The sequence below is a fragment of the Liolophura sinensis genome, chromosome 9 (genome assembly GCF_032854445.1).
Source record: "Liolophura sinensis isolate JHLJ2023 chromosome 9, CUHK_Ljap_v2, whole genome shotgun sequence".
NCBI lineage: Eukaryota > Metazoa > Mollusca > Polyplacophora > Chitonida > Chitonidae > Liolophura > Liolophura sinensis.
In genome coordinates, this window is record NC_088303.1 from 27,353,087 (window position 1) to 27,375,052 (window position 21,966).

At 37.8% G+C, this 21,966-nt stretch overlaps 1 protein-coding gene across 2 annotated transcripts; it reads right to left on the reverse strand.

The window, feature by feature from the left end:
• Nucleotides 1-1,773: 1,773 nt before the first annotated feature.
• Nucleotides 1,774-20,529, reverse strand: LOC135474751 (aminoacylase-1-like). Of its 2 annotated transcripts, none has more exons than XM_064754333.1 (16): nt 20,325-20,529; nt 17,499-17,563; nt 16,582-16,686; nt 16,103-16,174; nt 14,870-14,892; nt 13,216-13,292; nt 12,312-12,401; nt 11,555-11,611; nt 10,353-10,426; nt 9,188-9,237; nt 8,553-8,619; nt 7,609-7,651; nt 6,845-6,951; nt 6,471-6,550; nt 6,180-6,240; nt 1,774-4,561 (listed from the first exon to the last, which is right to left on the reverse strand). In XM_064754333.1, exons 2-16 carry the CDS (start codon nt 17,535-17,537, stop codon nt 4,409-4,411), a joined length of 1,098 nt encoding a protein of 365 aa, XP_064610403.1. In that variant the 5' UTR covers nt 17,538-17,563; nt 20,325-20,529; the 3' UTR covers nt 1,774-4,408. The 2 variants fall into 2 exon arrangements, with proteins under 2 accessions (XP_064610403.1, XP_064610402.1); XM_064754332.1 differs by having other exon boundaries at nt 20,398-20,477.
• Between the last annotated feature and the right edge of the window lie 1,437 nt (nt 20,530-21,966).

Consider the following 21,966-nt stretch of genomic DNA (forward strand, 5'->3'; position numbering starts at 1 on the left):
CGGGAAAGTGCTATACCTGTCTTATACCTGACCTATTCTACCCAATGTTTTACAGGCTTACAACCTTTGGTATGAATTTAACCCGCCGATAGTATGTAAATACCTATATATACATATACTGTAAATATATACATATTTTCACCCCAGCAGACCTAGGCTTACTCTGTTGAAGGCATTTTGGTGAGGGTCGCAACGTCAGGAATTGTTTTAAGTTATACATAGTCGATCAAATTTTGTCTTATATACTTTACCTGGACGGCTCACATTATTCATGCCTATACTGTACCCATGTTAAAAGTTGTTGTCAGCCGCTCATTGGTAGGGAGGGTTCAGCATTAGTCCATATCTGTGTAAATGGAAGGTCATGGATTGTCCAGTCATCAATTTTCGGAAATCAGTCTCATTTCGTACATTTTATAGGAGCGGTTATCAGTCGGATTAAAGTGCGTGAAAAATGTGAAATACCGCTATTCGTCACCTTCGGTAGAATATCTTTTAGCCTACATCAGCAAATTTCTCCTTGAATGATGGTCTTGACGTGTATACCATTCATTCGTTTTATGTTTCGCATTTTAAGGCCCGATATTTATTTTATTTATTTATTTATTCATTGATATTTGCTAGGTTTTCAGCGCTCTACTTAAGAATTTTTCACTTATATGGGTGGCGGAAATCGGAGTGGCCAGAGTATACGATTTGTCTCCAGGTACAAGGCAAACCTCCTAACTTAAAACCGCAGCCAAAACAGCAAGAGCTGCTTACTAACAGGCGACGTCATTAGTCATGTCACAACAGCGTTTTGTCCATCTGAGCCAACCTGGACCCAATACGAAAGGTAATAAAGCGGACTTCAAGTTGTTCCATAATAGAGCAGATAATGCAGCTTTGCTCGCCAAAAGCAAGTCGCACTTATCAGATGAATGTACTTTGTGAAAGTTATACATTAAGCTCCATGGTTTCATAAACCGCTGTACCTATACAACTATACTGTTCACCATGTCTAATAAATGTCAGCATTTCTCTATATAGCAATTTGTTTGTTCGATTAATTAATCTGAAGAATGACGGATATTTAATTAATGATTTGAGGAAAACAGCCCATCTTGCCAACCATGGGATAAATTCAGTGCCGTGCATGTGTGAAGATATACATGAGTATGCGGGAAGCTCCATGGATTCAACTATAATGTACCCCCACTGATCAATTAAGTTACCGAGGCAAAATACTGACCCAACTGAAAAAACATTAAATACAATTTAGACGTTAAAGGGGCTTCCGTGGCGTGGTGGCAAGCACAGCACAATTACCCAGAAGCCTCTCACCAACGTGATCGCTGTAAGTTAAGCCCAGCTCATACTGGTTTCCTCTCTGGTCGTATGTGGGAAGGTATTTCAGCAACCTACAGATGGTCGTGGGTTTCCCACCCTGCCTATACCCGATGTCCTCCAACCATAATGCCGTCGCACAAGTAACACTTTCTTGAGTTGGGCATAAAACTCTAATCAGAAAAATAAATTTACATGTAAAATGTCACACGTTTAACTCTGCTCCCAAGAGCGAAATAATCCGCTCCTAATAACGAATTAACCATTAATCAGGAACGATTAACCTTTAATCAGGAACTATATAACCTTTCATCAGGAACGAATTAACCTCGATGTGTTCATCTTTTCAACTTCAAAGTGTCTCTTAAGTTGGCAGATTAAAATCTGAGCGTAATAAAAATACAACATTCCACACAAAAGTGAATGACATATAATTAGAAACTTTGGTTTTTATTATTCATTCAAAATACCTTTCGGAGACAAAACAAACTATTTCATGAATAGATTGTTACATATCACATTTCTATTATACAACTTGGGACTTCAGTCATCTATCTAATCACTATTCAATGCCATATATTCAGTCACTATGACCATATAAACATTGGATGAACATTAAATGTTGTCGATCAGATGATTTCAGATAATGAATGTCACACACGTCCGCCACCAGAACAACATATATCTATAGGTAGCCGTCTGTAACAGAAGAAAAAGCCATAATTTAGTTGAAAACTGACAAAACGGCCCAAAATATGAACTCGGTCTGTGACATGTCTCGGTAAAGACATATACATGTACTATGTTTCAATTAAAAAAAATCAAACAGCCTGTTGGCAAAACATCCGGAAAACTGTAAAAGTACAAAATATAAACACTGCAATCATTTTGTTAAAAATGAGTGAAAAGACCCAAAACTTGATCTGTACCTTATTAGGGCGAAGCTATGTACTAATTTCAATCCAACAAGTGAAACTTTTCAACAGTGTCCAGAAAACTGTCCAAGTCCAAAGATAACACCAAAACGGCCATACTTTTGTCAAAAGAGGACAAAAAAGTCCTTAACTCGAACCTGATCTGTAACTTGCCATGGTGAAGACATGTACCAAGTTTTATACGATGAACTAAGTTGAAAAACAAATGCCGGCAAACTGATTCGTGACTGTCTGACATATAAAGTGTATAAATGTAAACCTCTTAGCCACCTTTGGTAGCAAAAGGACAGTAATAAGTCCCATACGGGCTGCATACCTTCTCTTCAAAACATCTCGCCCTCTCTCTCTATATATATGTATCATTCTAGGATATATTTCATAGAAAACAGCTATATGTACTTTTCAAAGACTAGATAAATATTTGCAAGATTACAAACTATAAATTTTATTTAATAATTAAAACTTCCACTCATCATAATATGCCTGATGCGCAGCATTTGCAATAACATAACTCTGAGCTACATGATGTATATATTATTGGCACAAAGACAGTTTAAAGGAGTTGGGGAAAGGTTGGAAAAGATATACATACTGGTGGAAGAGGTTACACTGTCCATTCTGCTAAAGTTGGATCACCATGTCATTTCTATCTTTATAGTCTGGATTTAAGCATGCTTTAATGGTCTCTGCAAATGTTGATTTCATCAGCTTACGGTGAAATTCAAGATGGGTGCATGTACATCAAAATTCTACATTTCTAGCTGTATTAAATACATCCTGGCCATCATTATGCTACAGGGCTAGTTACAATACATCCTGAATATTTCTCAGTAAATTTGTCTTGGCTACACCCCAACTCAATTTGGAAAATGTCCTAGTGCAAAAAAAAAATCTGTCCTGAATATAAGTGAAAAGCACAACACCGAAGACTACAACATAGAGAGTAAACCCAGAGCAGTGAAGACAGCGTAATCGTTGACAAACAGTCACATGTATTACCAGTTAAATCCAGCAACCTGTCAATTTACCTCAATTAATTCAGGTCTTTATTCTGTTTATGCTTAAAAAGTAGCAATGTACATGCCCCAAAAACCTTAATCGGAATTACCTATTCATCAATGTGAATGATGTAACGTTTTTGAGTTTCGTCTTTAGGTCTTACACAAACACCTACAATTTATTTGCAGGATGATTGCTGAAGGATTCTTCCATTGAATGTTAAGCTTTTCTGCCATAATCATAATGCTTTTGTACAAAATGTTCACAGGTACATGCGCTGTCAAAAACTACTCAGGACATTCATAGTCACTGATATCAATTCATAATAAATATCTGGTAAAATATCTTCATGGTGCAAAAGCTTGGTCATATGTAAAATGCAATTCATTATCTCAGGCATGTTGTGAAAACACAAAAAGCAAGAGGAAAAAAAAAAAGAGGAGAAAAGAAAGAAAAATACTTGTTACTAATGCTGAATAATGAGCAAAAGGTTTACACATTTGTGTACATGCAAAAATCACTTTGGGTTTTGTCAACAAATTTATGAAAGTGTTACCTCAGACCAAGGAGAAGAATATCAAAAAAAGCTATTAAAATAGAAAGCAAATACACTTAAATTGTAAAATCTGAATTCAGCTGAAAAAGGCTGACACACGCATGGATGATTTTGGCGCTGAAAAAGAAATTCAACCCTAATGGTGAGGAGTCATCTAGTTCTGTGAGCACCAAAATCGTCTCAAACGCTTTTGACAGTGATGTGACGAAATCAAAAATATGGACTGATCACAATGGGCTGCCTGTTACTCACGACAAAATAGTCCTGTCAGAAACATTACCAAACCAAAGAAAAATCGTTAGAATGTAAAATCAGTCACATGAAATGATGATTATTGCTTGATCATGGAGAATTAAGTCACTTGTTAAAAATTTGAAGTGAATTTGTCACAGAAGTGTTCAACCAAGCTTGTGTCTGACCAGAATACATGTACGAAAATTACTTGCGAGAAAACTGTCTAGGTGTGCAACGGTCTTAAAGATATGATCTTCTTATCCATGATGGCAAAGTGGTCTTGATCAATCAGAACAACACACTGTCCCTTCATCCTTCTATGGAAAAGGCCGCGAACCCACAGAAATGGTCTCAGTGATCAGAACTTTGGCACGTTGCCAAGGGAAGTAATCAGCTGTTCATACACCTTAATTCCCTTCAGGAAAACCTTCTCATTAAGAAACTCATTATGATCGTGCAGAAGAATGGGCGTATTGTTCATTGGAGAGAAGCCAATAGCTGGAAGGCCAATCTGAAACAGATAAGTAATGAAAAATATATGTAGGTATGATACATCATTTAAAGGAGTAGAGCGCTTAAAATTATGACACTATAGGCTGAAAGGAGCACATTTTTTACTACCTGGTGGTGTCTGCTGCATAATTTTTCGATTTTCCCTCGCCATATACGTAAAGCCTCAAAACGGCAAAGCTGGCATCAATCGCTGAGTCCAACGCGTCCTCCATCTTCTGTTGCCTCTCAGCCAATGAGAGTCATTAAAACTACCAGCTTGTTCGTGTAAACTCGGAACCTACGTCCAACATTCCGGAGTCCCAATCGTCAAGCGGAAAACAAACTGCACTGTTCACTACATTCTGGGAAGAAGAGTTCTACCGGAAATGTATGAAATGCACTTTGGCAGTTCCGACGGCAATTTTCCTCCTAACACAGAAGATTTCAGGACTAGTTCTTAAGCAAAATGGAGTTGCCCACAGCCGATTTTGGTGTTGATTTTATTTATAATTGATCAACTTGCGGTACAATTTTTTTTTTTTTTTATGGTATGCACCTGCGAGAAAATGTATACTCTTTTCAATGGTATTTGTTTGATATTTTCTAAGTTTTCTTCTCCTTTAAACTTTACATATTTTGATGCTGATACTGAAAGGACCTATCCATCTCAGAGCTCTAAAACACCAGTCATTTTCGAAACAAGGAGCAGGTGGTTACCATGCCATTGGCTCAATAACCCACGAGCCTCCTACCAATGTGGTTGCTGTGAATTCAAGCTTCTCCTTCGACCATATGTGGGAATGTCTGCCAACAATTACATGTAGCTGCAGATGGTGCCCTGTTTCCTCCCACCATAAAGACGGTCTCAGTCATATAAGTGAAATATTTGTTAGTACAGCGTAACATGTATCCTTGGGGTTTACCTGAGTACAGTGTAAAACACCAATCAAATAAATAAATAACTCGACATGACAAGTCCTTGATCAATAAGGTTGAGAGCTCAAATGCAACTACTGCTGGTTCACCTGAATCAGCTGGCATAAACTAGTCGGAACTTTCTGGTAATGCCTTCAGACAATAAATGAACAGGCAAAAGCTTGGCAAAATACACTACATGTATGTGGTACCCCTGTTTCCTGATAGAAGTACATGTGCACCAATGTATATGCATACGGACACCCAAGAAAATGTGAGATAGAAAACTGAATTTCTTGGCTAAGTTTTTGTAATTTATATTTAGATGCAAAGCCGTTTTGGGTACAAGAACAGAACACAGGAGTACAGAAAAGCAGATGGCTGAAAAGACAAATATGAGGACGGATGGCTTCTACATGTATGTTAAGATATCTCCGCAAGATATTGGAAGGGTATAAAATTTACTTATTTATTTGATTGGTGTTTTACGCCGTATTCAAGAATATTTCACTTCTACCCGACCAGCATCAAGGTCGAAGGAAACCGGGCAGAGCCTGGGGAAAACCCACGATTATCCACAGATTGCTGCAAGACCTTCCCACTTTCGGCCAGAGAGGAAGCCAGGAAGAGCTGGACTTGAACTCACAGAGACTGCATTGGTGAGGGGTTCCTGGGGTATGAAAAAAAAAAGGAAAGGAAAAACACCACCATGCACCACCTACCTCCCTAAGAAATCTGCTGTCTGTGCCTGCAGGAAATATCTCTGTCTCATAAGCCTGGTTCCTGGAACAAACAACAGTTACGTTTGCTTCAGATCACAGCTCGTGCATGTACGTGTAGAAGGCTTCTAGTCAAAATATCTGTGTGACTCCTTATTTACAGTGAATCTACTCTAGAGAATAACATTTAGGTGCTTATCCTGATAAATGTTTTAGCTCCACTTTACATGCACTTCTCTCAAAATAAGAAATGGTTTTACAATGAAGGGCAGACAACTCTAGAAGGGCACTCACATGTTTTCTAGTGTTGAGCTAAATGCATTCCACCAGGGGTCAGATTTGTCTGTAGAAGTTAGTTGATGACAATATCCTTTCTGAAATTAAAGCGTAAGAAATTTATTGCACAGAAAAAAAATACAAACAATCAAAATTGTAGATTGCATGGGACTTTGTAAGGCACACTTTTACCACTCTCTGCAAATCAAGTCTTAACTTACCTGACCCCTACAGGCACTCACCTGGAGGAATTTTTATGTCACATCTTTATCACCCTCTGCAAACCAACTCTTTATCTGTCCCCTACAGTCACTCACCTGGAGGAATTCGTAGGTCACATCTTTACCAGCTTCTGCAAACCAACTCTTTTTCTGTCCCCTACAGTCACTCACCTCAAGGATTTCGTAGGTCACATCTTTACCAGCTTCTGCAAACCAACTCTTCAGCTGCTCCTCAAAAGCCACTAAATCTTCTCTGGGGTTTAAACGGATGTCAAAGTCTGAAAACAACAAGAAAATCCAAGTAAAAAGCCATAAATAATATTACATGCATATGTAGTCTCTCCGTATACTGCTTCATCGACTTACTTTATTTATTCATTTGAATGGTGTTGTGCACCGTACAAAAAGAAAATTTCATCACGAGGAAAATGAGTTGAGTTGGACTTAAACTCACAGCTACTGCATTAATGAGAGACTCCTGGGCAACGATCCAATGCAAGCACACTAACCACCTGCTTCATAGACGTCCTCCGTGTGCAAGAAAATCGATACAGCTTGAATTTGTAACACAAAAGATTTATTTATTTCCCTGATGTTTTACGCTGCACTCAAGAACATATGTAACCCAAACGACTGTTGAAACAAAACTTCTTCTACACCCACCAGCATTCACGTGTGACACTTTCCATTACTATTTGATGCTCCTATGGCAAGCCAAAAAGCACTGTGGATTTATCTATTTGATTATTCTTTTCATTTTTAACTTATACATTTAGGTTCAAAGTACAGGGGAAATAACTGACCTAAAATGGTACTTGTAGAATCTATTGGGAAAAGTTAACGTTGCAGATCAAACAATAAAATAACAGGAGCTGGCTTCTAATTTCTGGTATTTCTATCACAGAATCCTAACTTGTAATTCTTTATGAACTTACAGGCAACAAACTCATTGGGTACCATATTGACTTGCACACCACCCTACAACATACAACACAGATACACGTACCTATATATATATATATATATATATATATATATATATATATATATATATATATATATCTATATATACATTTACTACATTGCTGACACAAAACATTATCATTGCTGTAATTTCAGTCTTGCATAAGTTTCTATGATGTAATGTTGGTTCCACCAGGAGATATCAATTCCACAACTTCATTGGGCAGAAGTAAACTTTCCAGGAGCAATCATATCAGAACTTATTTCTACCTTGAAAGTGATAACACATACTTCGCTTACTTGTACACTGTAGGGGTTCAGTCCAAACTTTACAACTACATGTATTAGTTATTCAGTTAATATTGAATCAGAGTTTTACTCCAAACTCAAAATTTATCAAGAGATTATAGCAGACTGATTAATTGGTATTTAACACTGAATTCAAGAATTTTTCACTTTATATGATGGCAGTCAAGTTTTTTTTTTTGTGGAGGTTACTTATAAAACCTGTATCCTTTGTCAGGTACCGGACAATTATTTATTTGTTTATTTGGTTGGTGTTTTACATCATACTCAAAAATATTTGACGTATATGACAACAGCCAGCATTATTGAGGGAGGGGAAATCAAGGGTCTACCATCTGCAAGTTCCTGCCAGACCTTTCTATGTGCAACCAGAGAGGAATTAAGTCAGTATGAGTTGGACTTGAACTCACAGCGAGCACAATGGTGATAGGCCCCTGGGTAACGGACTAACATCCTCGCTTAAAGCCACAGTCAAAACAGCGAGAACTAGATTCTAACAAGCGCCTTCACTGTTCCTCACGTGACAGTGGAGCTAGTGCTTTCACAGTCTGAGATGAGAATATTGCGCGGTCACTAAGGTCAAGACATAACTCTGAAAGATTGACTTTACCTCTAACTTGGTTAAGTTCACGGTGGTAACATCTCCTAATTTCAGACAGCTATCACAATCCATAAATCTGAAAATAAACCATGTTAAACTGATAGATCAAAAGTTCATCCATGTTTCACTGAAAAAAAAAAGCTTTACAACCTTGAGTAGTGTGACAGTTAATTTATTTATTTATTTCACTGGTGTTTTACAGCATACTCAACAATATTTCACTTATTCGACAGCTGCCAGCATTATGGTGGAAGGAAACTGGGCAGAGCCCTGACCAAACTCCATTCATCCGCAGGTTGCTGGCAGACCCTCCCAGGTGCCACCAGAGAGGAAGCCAGCATGAGCTGCAACCACATTGGTGAGTCCTGGGTCATTGCCAGCCATCTCCTCCCTAACTGTGACAATTATACAAGACATTAGACCATTTGTTGCAGGTTGATGGGTACCTCTGCATAAGTTCTTTTTCAACACATTCAATTTTTTTTATGCTGTGCGCTTATTTTAAACCATTTAATTTTAAAGAATGTAATAAGCATTGAGGCTAACCCCATCACTTTTTACATGACGTTAAAATGAATGGTAACAGCACATTCTAAACATTTCTCTACCATTTTCTAACAACATTTTCAACCAAAGTCAATTACTTGTTCTCTTCTTTCGCTCGCAGTTCAAGCAATCTAGTAATGACTTTATGCTGTAAAAAGAAAAAAGAATTAAATCTCATGTGAAATGTCAAAGGCTAAATGTTTTCAATATTTCTGAACACCAAGTTACATTATCTATTTTTTCAAAAAAAGGAGATTAAAAAATGACATGTACATGTAAAAGTTCAATCACTCATTTGTCAGTCAGTCACATTACAAAACAGCTGCACACAGATCTGGATGACACTTTGTTCACAGGTGTGACCTGGATAACAATCAGGATCTCAACTTATTAATAAATTCTTCATTATTAAGAGAGTTATGAGATAAATGCAGAGTTTTGTCCCTTTGTAGCGTTCACGGCCATGTACATTTTGCTTAGTGTGGCGCATTTCACCCGCATATAATTAGCCGAGGCACAGACAATATTGCACAGTGGAGGCTGAATATCATAAATCATGAAAATGTTACCCATGAGACATTATTATTTCCACCTTTCACAAGAAAAGTGTTTATGATCTACAACATTCCCTGTGCAATATTCTATTTATTATTTATATTTTGGCAATATCACGATTCTGTGTATTTGAACAAGTTTCGGCAAGGTTTTCAGCTGTAGGCCATCTTTGACAACATACAGCGTGACATCGCACATGACGTCTTGTTGTGTGACATAGGAATGTTAAAGCTGACGGAACTTGTCATTATGACGTCATTCCGCTGAGCTTGACATGGAATGTCATAAACCTAAACGGTGTTTGGGTGTGTAATAACATAAGTGATGTCTAACTAAGGCAGTGAGATATCACTTTAATCAGTGCAGAAAATCCTGAAATTTCATGTTTAATAATAAAATATCATATTACACACAGTTGACCATTTAGGATATGCGTAAATCAGTCAGGAGATTTGTCAGGTACTGTACTGTGCCACGGTAAAGTGAGAAATTATTAAGTACACCAATCAAAAAAACAAAATACGTATGAATACAATCTAGTACTGGCAAATGAAAGTTGGACCATCATGCACATTTTGAACATGCACTGATTATGTAAAGCGTTTTTTTTCCTTATTTACATACATACACATAGCCAGTAAATCAGAAAATATTATTTTGATCTCTCTTAAATGTTCAAGAGGTTATCAAACTGACTGTGCTGCTCACCATTTTCTCTGCAGCTGTGTCCTGGATAAATCTTGAACCATGGCCTGGTTTTCCCGGACACTTCACCCGCAACCCTGTAACACAGGCAACAGTCACACGTGATCATGGCAACCTCTATACTATAAGCAAGATACCATACCAACAACTATTACTGTATCAAACTGATATGAATTCCAAATCAGAAAACACACATCATGAATGTCATTAGAGGTTGCAGAATCTTAGTGATTCTGGTCAATATGAAACATGCGTGGCCACCTTGCATAAAAAAGTACTTAACCAAGGCATTTAACTATTCCAAATGTTACCTGATATCAATTTTATTTATATGCATTTCTAGAGGATTGTTGATTAATGCTCAAGAATTTTTCTCCTAATATACAATGTTTTATGGACACAGAAAATTTTTAACATTTATTTATTTATTTGTTTGTTTGATGTGTAACATCATACCCTAGAATTACCATGTATTTGAATTATGGGAGGAAGAGACTAGACTGTCTGAAGTGTTACCCTGAAGCTGGCAAAATGTACATGTACATTAAAATGTCATCATGTTGTGAGAAATGAAACCCACACAGTTAGGGCATCCCAAAAAGAAAAGAACGGCAATGAAGACGCTATACCTGTTTAATTATTATACTGTGTGTTTTTGAGACACTACCCTGCCCAATGATTAGCTGCATGTGCCGCACAACTGTACAATCGGATTTGCAAGATATGCATGTTGTACAAATAGAGGTCTGTTGACAAGTCAAAAACACTGCAACAAAACAAAAGGAATGGCTCACTGTTGCACTGTAAGTCTTGTATGAGAAGTAGTTTAGTGGCCTAGTGGTTAGCAGTGCTAATGCAGCACGATGACCCGACAGCCTCTCACCAATGCAACCACTGTGAGTTCAAATCCAGTTCATCCTGGATTTCTCTTCAGTCATTAGTGAAGGTCTGCCAGCACCTTGAGGATGGTCATGGGTTTACCCAGGCTCTGCCCAATTTTCCTCCCACCATAAGTGCTGACCAAAATCATATCAGTGAAATATTCTTGAGTGAAAGGGTGCAAAGCTCCAATCAATCAAATAAATAAATAAATGAAGCAGTTTTGTAAGTACCCACAGGATATGTGAGGATAAATTACATAATTACAGAGAGAGGTTAAAATTACCAGGCACACATACTAGTTCTGCTGATCTTTTATTACCTACACAAAGATGATCGCTCTCCATAAAATACAGTGTAGCTGTCAGTGGGACTTGCCAGGCCTGAAACACAAAGCACACCAGTGCCTAATACATGTAGATAGAAAACTGTCAACATACTGTTTTTCAGCTAAAGTTTAGCTTTTTTTTTCAGGTGACACATTATGCTTTCATCCAACTTATAGAGCCAATTAAAGAGGGGTAGTTCCAATAACATCGTCCAAATCTAAGAGTGATTTTGAAAGGAAACTGATAAAAGTCTAGAACATATACAAGTACAAGACCAAAGACGGAGTAATCATACTTGTCAAATTTTAATACATGTACTGTATTTCACCTAAAGTTTAGCATTTTTAAAATGACACATTTTGCTTGATTCTCACTGTTATAATTGTCCACAATGCATCAGGAGAAGTGCAATTTTCTCAACCTGATCGCACATGGCAGCAAAGACCAGTTTCCTTACTTGTACAGATTTTGACCTTTTTACACCAAAACTTCTTCTACAAACACACAAGTATTTTTTTTTTCATTTATGTACTTGATTGGTGTTTTACGCTGCACTCAAGAATATTTCACTTATACCACAGCGCCCAGCATTATGGTGAGAGGAAACTGGGCTAAGCAGACCGTCCAACATATGCCTGGAAAGTGACCACACTGGTGATAGGCTCCTTTGTCATTGCACCGTGCTGGCATGCTAGCGCCTTTGGCCACACATGTAAAGGTTAATTATCACACAGATATTTCCAAGTATGTTCACCTTCATCTAAAACAAATCCGACATTGAGCTGTTTAAAACGTTCATCCTTGACGAAGACAGGCATACCTGTGTAACCTCCAATCTCCTCATCTGTTGAGTATATACCATGTGCATATAAGTAAACTGTTGTGATAATGATATGATGTAAACGGACAATCATGCAAGATTCAAAATAATATCTGCTTAGAAATATCCTGTAGTTCATTTTTGGATTAACCGATGGAAAAAGATTTCTGTAATTTACAGTAAAAAAAAAATCAAATGCAATTCTTACTGATGTTAAACAACGAAATATGCATATATAAATATGTCTGAACTATGTCATCAAATGGGATGAACATCTGTAAAGACCCACAACTTATACTTTAAAATGATGTCATCCACGGCTCATGGTTGTGACATGAGTTGTGTTATGAGTTGTGACACGAGTATGTTCCACACCATGTGTCTCTGATCTTAGACGCGTTCATATTCAACACTGCATGCAGTGGGAAAGTCCAAAGTATATTAATAAACATAATTTCATACTGAGCTTTTAAAAACGAGTGAATGACAACATTCTGACTCTTGCAATGTACATAGCCTTGAAATACATGTAGTATATTAAAGAGAAACAAGAATGCTTCATGAACCATGTTTTAGCACATGTACATGTAGAGGCAGTTCACAGTTGTTCAATGTTACTACCACCTGATGTACCCTTAGCATGGCTTAGCAAAGTGCCTTAAATTCAACCCGGTGGCTGTCAGAGTGTAATTTAACACGCAGAATTTTTACATCAATCTGCTCAGAAAACTAAGTGAAACCTCAGATCTTAATCTTTATTTTTAAAAGGTCGCATAAATACCGGTATATGTGATGACTTCTACCACAGTGAGGATATAGAACCGCTGAATGTACAAACCTGGTACAAAAGACAAGTGAATGGTTCTCAGCAATCTCTTTCCAGAATTCTTCAATCTCCGGATAGCCTCAATATACCTGTTGACACACACACACAACCATTCAGTTCTGGGAACACTGTAATTTGTATCATACCTCTTCCACTTCATCCAGAACCATAACAAAGTATAAGTAACAAAGAAGCTTTTACTGTCTTATACACCCAACCTGTTGACACACACACGAGCATTCAATTCTGGGAACCATAACAAAGTATAAGTAACAAAGACGTTTTTATTGACTTATACGTTCAATATCCTTTTCTGATGAAGTGTTTATTTTCCATTGAAACATACATGACAAATCATTTGCTGGAAACAACTTTCACAGGGTTCCTATCAGTAGCTAAAAATAAATTTTAAGAGCTTTTAATGAGAATTCAACCTTAAATTTCAAGAACGTTAAGGGTCAAGGCTCACTTGTAACCCAATTGAAGTTAGAATGCCCTAGGACAGGCCTTTGATATCGGGGTTAGCAGCTAGTTTCAACCATTTATCTTTTGTATTTATTCATAAAAAAAAATACTTTCACCTTGATACAACCAACACTAAAATGATACAGGAACATCTAAATATCTATTAAAAAATGCTTTGCATCTAAGAACAAGAAGGTTAGAAATATTTAATTAAAATTTTAGTATCAATAAGATGTAGATTCTGATCATGTCTCATACCAATGAGGTTGAATATGCAGGGCTTTGTGGGCTATCTGGACAGGTGTTCTGATCATGTCTCATACCAATGAGGTTGAATATGCAGGGCTTTGTGGGCTATTTGGACAGGTGTTCTGATATTGTCTCATACCAATGAGGTTGAATATGCAGGGCTTTGTGGGCTATCTGGAGAGGTGTTCTGATCATGTTTCATACCAATGAGGTTGAATATGCACGGCTTTGTGGGGTATCTGGACAGGTGTTCTGATCATGTCTCATACCAATGAGGTTGAATATGCAGAGGTTTGTGGGGTATCTGGACAGGTCTCCTGATCACGTCTCACACCAATGAGGTTGAATATGCAGGGCTTTGTGGGCTATCTGGACAGGTGTTCTGATATTGTCTCATACCAATGAGGTTGAATATGCAGGGCTTTGTGGGCTATCTGGAGAGGTGTTCTGATCATGTTTCATACCAATGAGGTTGAATATGCACGGCTTTGTGGGGTATCTGGACAGGTGTTCTGATCATGTCTCATACCAATGAGGTTGAATATGCAGAGGTTTGTGGGGTATCTGGACAGGTGTTCTGATCACGTCTCACACCAATGAGGTTGAATATGCAGGGCTTTGTGGGCTATCTGGACAGGTGTTCTGATATTGTCTCATACCAATGAGGTTGAATATGCAGGGCTTTGTGGGCTATCTGGACGGGTGTTCTGATTTTGATCAGTCTTTTTTTTTCACCACAAATTATTCTGACATGTACCAAAAACCATTCTTGTGTTTGGTCCAAAATCATCAATCAAATAATATAATCAAGTACTTAATTGTATACATTAATTTCACATTCTTGAATTACGGTGATTAAATTTTTTAGGCTATGAGATTTGCACCCCTACATGTTGTTGTTCCACAAAAACAAGTCAAGAATCAAAGCAAACCTGCTGTGAATAATACTCACTGTATTCCTACACACTTCATATCCTGCAGAGGAATAAACAGCACACGATTATATTTATTTATTTATTTGTTTGATTGCTGTTTTATGCTGTACTCAAAAATATATCACTTATATGATGGCGGCCAGCATTATAGTGGGAAGAAACCGAGCAGATCGTGGGGAAAACCCACGACCATCCGTAGGTTGCTAGGAGACCTTCTCATGTAAGGCACATGATGCCGTATACTTGACACATACAGGATATGTGTATTATCATATTGTCATGACACTGCAGGATAGAAGGCCTTTCACTGTCACCACATTTTACTATGTGCATACACATGTACATGTAGTGGGTTACTAAGTACAAAGGTCATCCGTGGCTGACGGGGTTAGCACCCCAGCATGGTGCAATGACCCAGGAGCCTCTCACCAATGCGGTCACGGTGAGTTCTAGTCAAGCTTATGCTGGCTTCCTCTCTAGCCGTACGTGGGAAGTGCCATAAACCTGTGAATGGTTGTGAGCTTCCCTCCGACTCTGCCCGGTTTCCTCCAACCATATTGCTGGCCGCCATAGTATAAGTGAAATATTACTGAGTACAGTGTAAAACACAATCACATGAACAAATTTAAATAGCAGAACCAAGGGTTCTTTGGGACTTCTTTGTCCTTAAATATACATCCTTTTTATTTTGTAATCTACTCATGTACATCAGACTCATTAAAAGTTTATCAAAAAATTACAGTTAGCCACAGCTACAAAATTCAGAATGAATAACTTGTATTCCATAAACCTGTTTAAGATATGGATGTCAAAATCTATAATGCTTCAAATTTGAACCAAAGAACCGAAGAGTGTATGCACATTTGCAATTAAACAAACTATTAAGGGGTACTGGTAATGAAAAGCATTTACCAGATCATGTGTTCTAATGAGAACAGAAACCAGTGTGAGTGCTGATTTTGTGCAACGGTTTAGCAGGTAAGAATTATTATCAACTTGATTTTTACATATCTTCACTGACAAATTAATGCTGAAAATTGTTTTTTATATGTCCTCACTGAAATATTTATGATAAAAGTTGTTTCCCCCCCCCCTTAAGAGGAAGTCCACTATAAAGCCTTCAAACATTCTTTAAAAAGTTTTATCATAAATGATTTATGATTGCATGGTAGTGGTAATAATCCCCCACATCATGACATGTCACATTGTTCCTGAAACCATTATTTTTTGCAGTGAAAAAATCGCCTTACCTGCGATCCACGGGCATAGATATCTCCATTATCCATCTTATCTGCACTGAAGGGATCTACTTTCCAGTGTTCCTGGAAAACAAAACAACAATGGTTCCAAGTCTTCCTCAAGCAAACAATAATCACAGTCCTTCTAATAAAGCACTACCATATAACTTAGGAGATCAATGTAATTAACTTCAAATTTCAGATACAGTGTCCAAAAGCCTTTCATAAAATTTAACTTAAATGATTCTAATGACCTTGAAGAAATAGGTCAAGGTCACTGAAAACCAACAGGGTTCTTTCTCACGACAAAGTGTAGGTGTGATTATGTTTGGTGAACTTGGGATGAAGTCTTTAGGGGTAGTGTTAATGAGAAAATGCACTAAAATACTGTAATACCCTGGGTCAATACTGGCCATGGTGTGAAAAATATTGTAAATGGCTTGCTATGGATTTTAGAAATCCAATTTCTGCTCTCATACTCGTTATCTTACCATAAAGACAGGCACGACATCTGTGTGAGAGTTGAGTAGGAGACTGGGCAGGGACGGGCACTCTCCTGGCCAGCTGAGTACAAATACACGTCGACCTGAACTCGGCTGAAATAAATAATCCATCAGAAATATTACTATGATGCAGTTCCATTTCATTTTGAATTGAATGTGTCAAAATAATATTAATATATCTACAGCACATTGTTTGTTTGCTTGAGACGAATTTACAACTAGTCAACTTCTGAAATCTGACAGTGGTACCCTTCATAACAATAAGCTCACACTCCAGTCATCCAGATAACTGGCACTCCAGCTCATACCTAATCAGTGAGTCACTGTGAGTCACAGTAGATATACATGTACACCATTACCATGATGAAGACACCGTATAGCAACATGACACCTCACCATACAGTAGATCACATGAGATTTAAGGGTCTCTTTTAAGGTACAATATGATGTGCATTCTTTACATAAAAATAAGGCATGCACATAAAATGTTATTACAAAGATTGAAACAGTGTTTTTGTGTTTCCTGACATGACTTGACATGTGCCCCACCACTTTGACTCCAGTGACCTTGGCATTGTTCAAGATTTCTGTACAAAATCTGCTAGTGGTGGCAGTGATGTAAAGAAAAGTGAACACATAGAGCTGTGCAATAAGAAACATGATACAATACTGGTACATGAATATTTAACCAATAAATTATGAGCGATTTTAACCCCTTCTTAGTAAAGTAGATGTTATGTAGTTTGGGAAATACAGATCTCCCATTCAAAGTTACATATAACTGGCATCTGCCGATTTCTGTGAAGCTCTGGATGGGGACTGGATCTACACCACAAATACATGGCAGATTTATTAAAGTCAACATGCATTTTCACCCAAAATTATTTACACGTGGGGTTTCTGACCTGAATAATCTGGTAAGAGAGGTCCAGCTCTTCAGCCATCTTCGTCAGAAAGGCCAATGCTCCATCTAAATTTACAAGATATTATTTTCAGCCATACCAATGACCATAAATACAGTCTGCAGGGAGATATACATGTAAATGATGCAAACAATGAGGCTAGATCTCCTGAAAGGTCATTATTAAAAATTTGATAACCATGCATAACCTGAATGACCTTAACAAAAGACCATATTCTAATCTTAAGTTTTATTGGGATTTTGATAAACTAAATTAATTCTATTATTATTATTTATCTCCCAATGCTAATTTTCTTAAAATCCTTACTAACCTAAGCCAAAAAGAAAAAAATAGTTTCCTGTAGACTTTGTAAGCACTCTGGGACCTGCCTAACACTTTAACAGAATTTTGTGTGAAGCGCCTTTGAAAACAGAAATGATTTTTGTAAGTTTTAAGGAATGGTGTTTGCTAATGACTTTTAAAGCTTTGAAGTTGAAAATAACTACTATTTTCTAAGCTTTAAATGGATTTATAAAGCTTCAAAAATGTGGAAAATGGTATCTTGCATTATTTTACTAAAGTTTTTCCGCTAATTTGCAATATAAAGGAAAAAGTTGTAGAGAATTGTTGACAAAATTTCAGGTGAACTCAACATCTAATCATCTAATATAAGGAATGAGGCTGTTTGATTACCATGGTAACTGCTGAAAGGCATGACCTTCTGTATTTATGTACACTACGTCACAAATATACAAACTGTAGCAGAAAATGGGAAATCGGCAATCTGGCTACCATGACCACAGAGTGGACAAATGTGATTGGGTGTGACATATATTTTACAGAGATATATTTCTAGTGCTTATACTAGCAGTAGCTATAGTGGAAATTTCGCTTTGTTGTAGAGTGCTGGGCCCAGTTTCACAAAGACATACATGTGTAATAATCACACATATAGGACAATGGTACAGTAATAGTGACGTCAAAAATATCGTACAAAAAAAGGCGTACACCGCTTTGTGAGACTGGGCCCTGGATTTCAGGTGAGGTGATTTAAGCTCAAATGCTATTGTGACAACATTGTATATTCTTCCCCGCTTACTCTGGTGCTGTAATCAACCAGGTTCTAAATGTCTGGTTCTGGGCTTGTCAACGTAAGTGTGTCTTGGGTGAAGGGAAGGATTTAAGTGGGGAGCAGTTTAATGGTAGCAGCTTCCCAGTGCTTATGGTAACGTGCGCTGCATAACTAGTGGAAATTTCCCATTAGGTCACTTAGTAGAGTTCTGCGGCCACTTTAAAAAGCCTCGTAAATTGATTTTTCATAACTTTTCTCTTAAATGATGTCGTCTTACAGCCGGGGTACAACCTAGACAATGTTTTATATGACAAAAAAGTCATGAGAAATACGACTTACGAAGATTTGTGAAGTGGACTCTGGACTTTGGCTAGGGTGATGTGAGTTAAAATCATTCAATCATTACACTTGTGCTATAACCAAAAGGGTTGTCAAGAGTGTGGGGCTTTGGGCCTGCGAACTTCTTAAATGAGTGTAGTTCTTAAAAGGAGACTCGAGGACGAGCTACACAGAAGGTCAAAATGACAGTAGGGCGTATCGTTTTCTTCTGTGAGGTTACAGTGCGTGTATACTTCATATCTGTTTTATGAGCACACATACACAGATAGTGCGAGACTCAATGACAAGCTACACAGAAGGTTGGTCGAAAAAAAGTAGAGCGTTTAGTTTTCTTCTGTTACATTGCAGTGTGTGTGTTCTTCATATATGTTTTATGAGCACACATACACCGATAACTGTGATGTAATAAAAGGAAGAACAAATGAGTTCACAGCTTTGATCGTCTTCATATAGACGAGAAGGAGTTACAAGACAAGTTACAGGAGCTGGCTTCTACTGCGCGCTTGTACCAGCAGCAGCTAGTGGGAATTTCTCTTTGGGTCAGCTTGTAGATCGAGGGATCCTTAAACTGTTACAAATGTATTGTCCCCCAATAAACAGATAGGGTGATATGCATATGCTAAACAACTGGAGCTGCAGCCCAGACACCATGCAATACAGACAGAGAAACAGACAGTCAAAATGTGACATTTATTTGTTTATTTGATTAGGGTTTTATGCTGTACTCAAGAATATTCCACTTAAACGACGGCAGCCAGCATAACGGTGGGTGGAAACCAGGCAGAGCCCTGGGGAAACCCACGACCATCCACAGGTCGCTGGCAGACCTTCTCCAAAAACTGATACCATATACTATGGGATTCCATAATCCGAATGACAACACAATATTTACCATATGTAATGAATACTCTGTTATAGTAGGACAATGAGTTATCACATGGAAAGACACTTATATCATTTGTTTTTCCATGCACACAACACAACGCTCTAAAAACCGATGTAAGCCTATAGCCCAAGCCCAAGGATGCAGAATGACTTTGATATCGCCTGTCATTGCATCCAACTGTACAACACTCTGGATTACATTGTACTTCAATTAAATTAAACATATCAGGTTTGTTTTTTTTGCTTTGTTTTGTTTTGTTTTTTCAGGTAAATATCAGAAATTATTGAAAATAGCCCTCAGTGTTTAATTTAGTTGAATGACACACTACATTGGTATTTCAGTCCATGGAACGATATTCAATCATCATATATGGTAAATATACAGTCCACACTGACTCGATCCTCTGTGCGATTCATCCAATCGTAGCCGTGTGGTTAGACACACCAGTACACACAAGCCTACTGCAGCCTGTCAGTAGGCCTACTGCTAAGGTTCATTCGTCTTCATTATTTGAACACTCTGTGCGACTTACCGCAACTAGGACGTATCAAAAGGTGTTGTGCATAAAATTAAACGCGGCCAAGAAAGTATCACTCCTCACTAACCATAGTCCGGATTCGGCTGGACTGTTTTGATACGCAAATATTCCCTGAAGTTTGTCACTGCCTTATCTTCGCCCGACATCTTGCTTACCCAATTACGCAATTACGATCTCCAATCAAGGCCCAAGTCAAATTTTAAACTTACAATCAATTGGATTATGAACCAAGTCGCATTTCTTTGCAACTTTCCATCCTAATTGTAAAAAAATCCATTCAAGGAATACAGAACAGTATCCAGCTTCTTTAGCAATGACTGTCAAAATGTTCATTGTATGCACATGAATGAGTCTTTTAAGCTGTCCCCACATAAATGAACTTGTGTTTTAAAAACTGCGCTGGGCGACGGCAGAGAAGTTTTCCAAGAGTAAGGGAGATAACCGGGGTTTGACGCCTTACACAGATTACTGAAAAGTCACCAAGAGGAGCAACACGGCAGACGAGCGCCGAGAAGTGAGCAACTTCAGAGAGTATCTCCGCATTAAGACGGTTCACAAGAATCCGGATTATGGTTAGTGCATAGTGCACTGAATAGGACACACTTTCAGTTAGAATGGCAGTGCTGGAACCTAACTTTTTGAAACAATTGCTTTGAGGGCAAGTTGACTTGCCAGAAAATCCAGTAACTTTTCGACATATACATGTTTGTATGCCCGTTCATATGGTACTGTATTATCCACCTGGCCAATACCAATGGTGCGTGTTTGCGGCAATAAATAACATCATGTGTCTGGTATGATAAACACAATAATTTATACAGTAAAAACATAACAAAAATATGCTTCAAAAGGTTAAATTAGGTGAGACAGTTTTGCCAATACCAGTACGGCACAAAACCTAAATTAAGAGTTCATTTCATTTCATCAGATATGTTTCTATGTTTACTGCTAAATGGTAACACTTCTGGAAATGATAAACATGTTTCTAAGAGGCTGATGACATCAGCATTTTTCTCTTCCATAGTAAGCCATGACCACCTGGTAGTCGGCAGGTCCTGACCACTGGTCGTCTTGTGTCAACAACATATGTCTGGTTACGCCTTTCCTCAGTTCATTGTGATTATCATTGTTTTTCATCAGGAAAAGTGCGCTGATATATACTTGCACTTTTGTGATGAACCTATATAAGTCTATATTTCACGCCTTCAAAGCTATGTTGTGTGCTTTTACCCAGTCTTTAAAGTACTAAGATTGGGTGAGACACAGGTTTATGCGGGATTGATAGAACATCTTGCCTGTACAAAGACACCAAGTTTCCTGTCATACCACCTTTACCAACAGACAGACAGTGTCAGTTTTGACTTTGGTAATTATCCTTACTTGAATGGTCCCGCATATGGCATGTACAAAACTCACTTTATAGAATGCCAACAAGATCCTGTGTGACGGCTTAAGATTTCAGTGAACGTCAAACGTTATCACATCCAAAACTTCAAACGACTTGACCCTCAGTTTCTTAATTTTTACAAGTGGTATAGTTCTCGTATATGAGTAAATGTGAAAGGAGTGTCCAGAATTTTTGCCGCACTGCGTCATAATATGTCTAATGTTGCTTAACCCGTGGCTGCATAGGGAC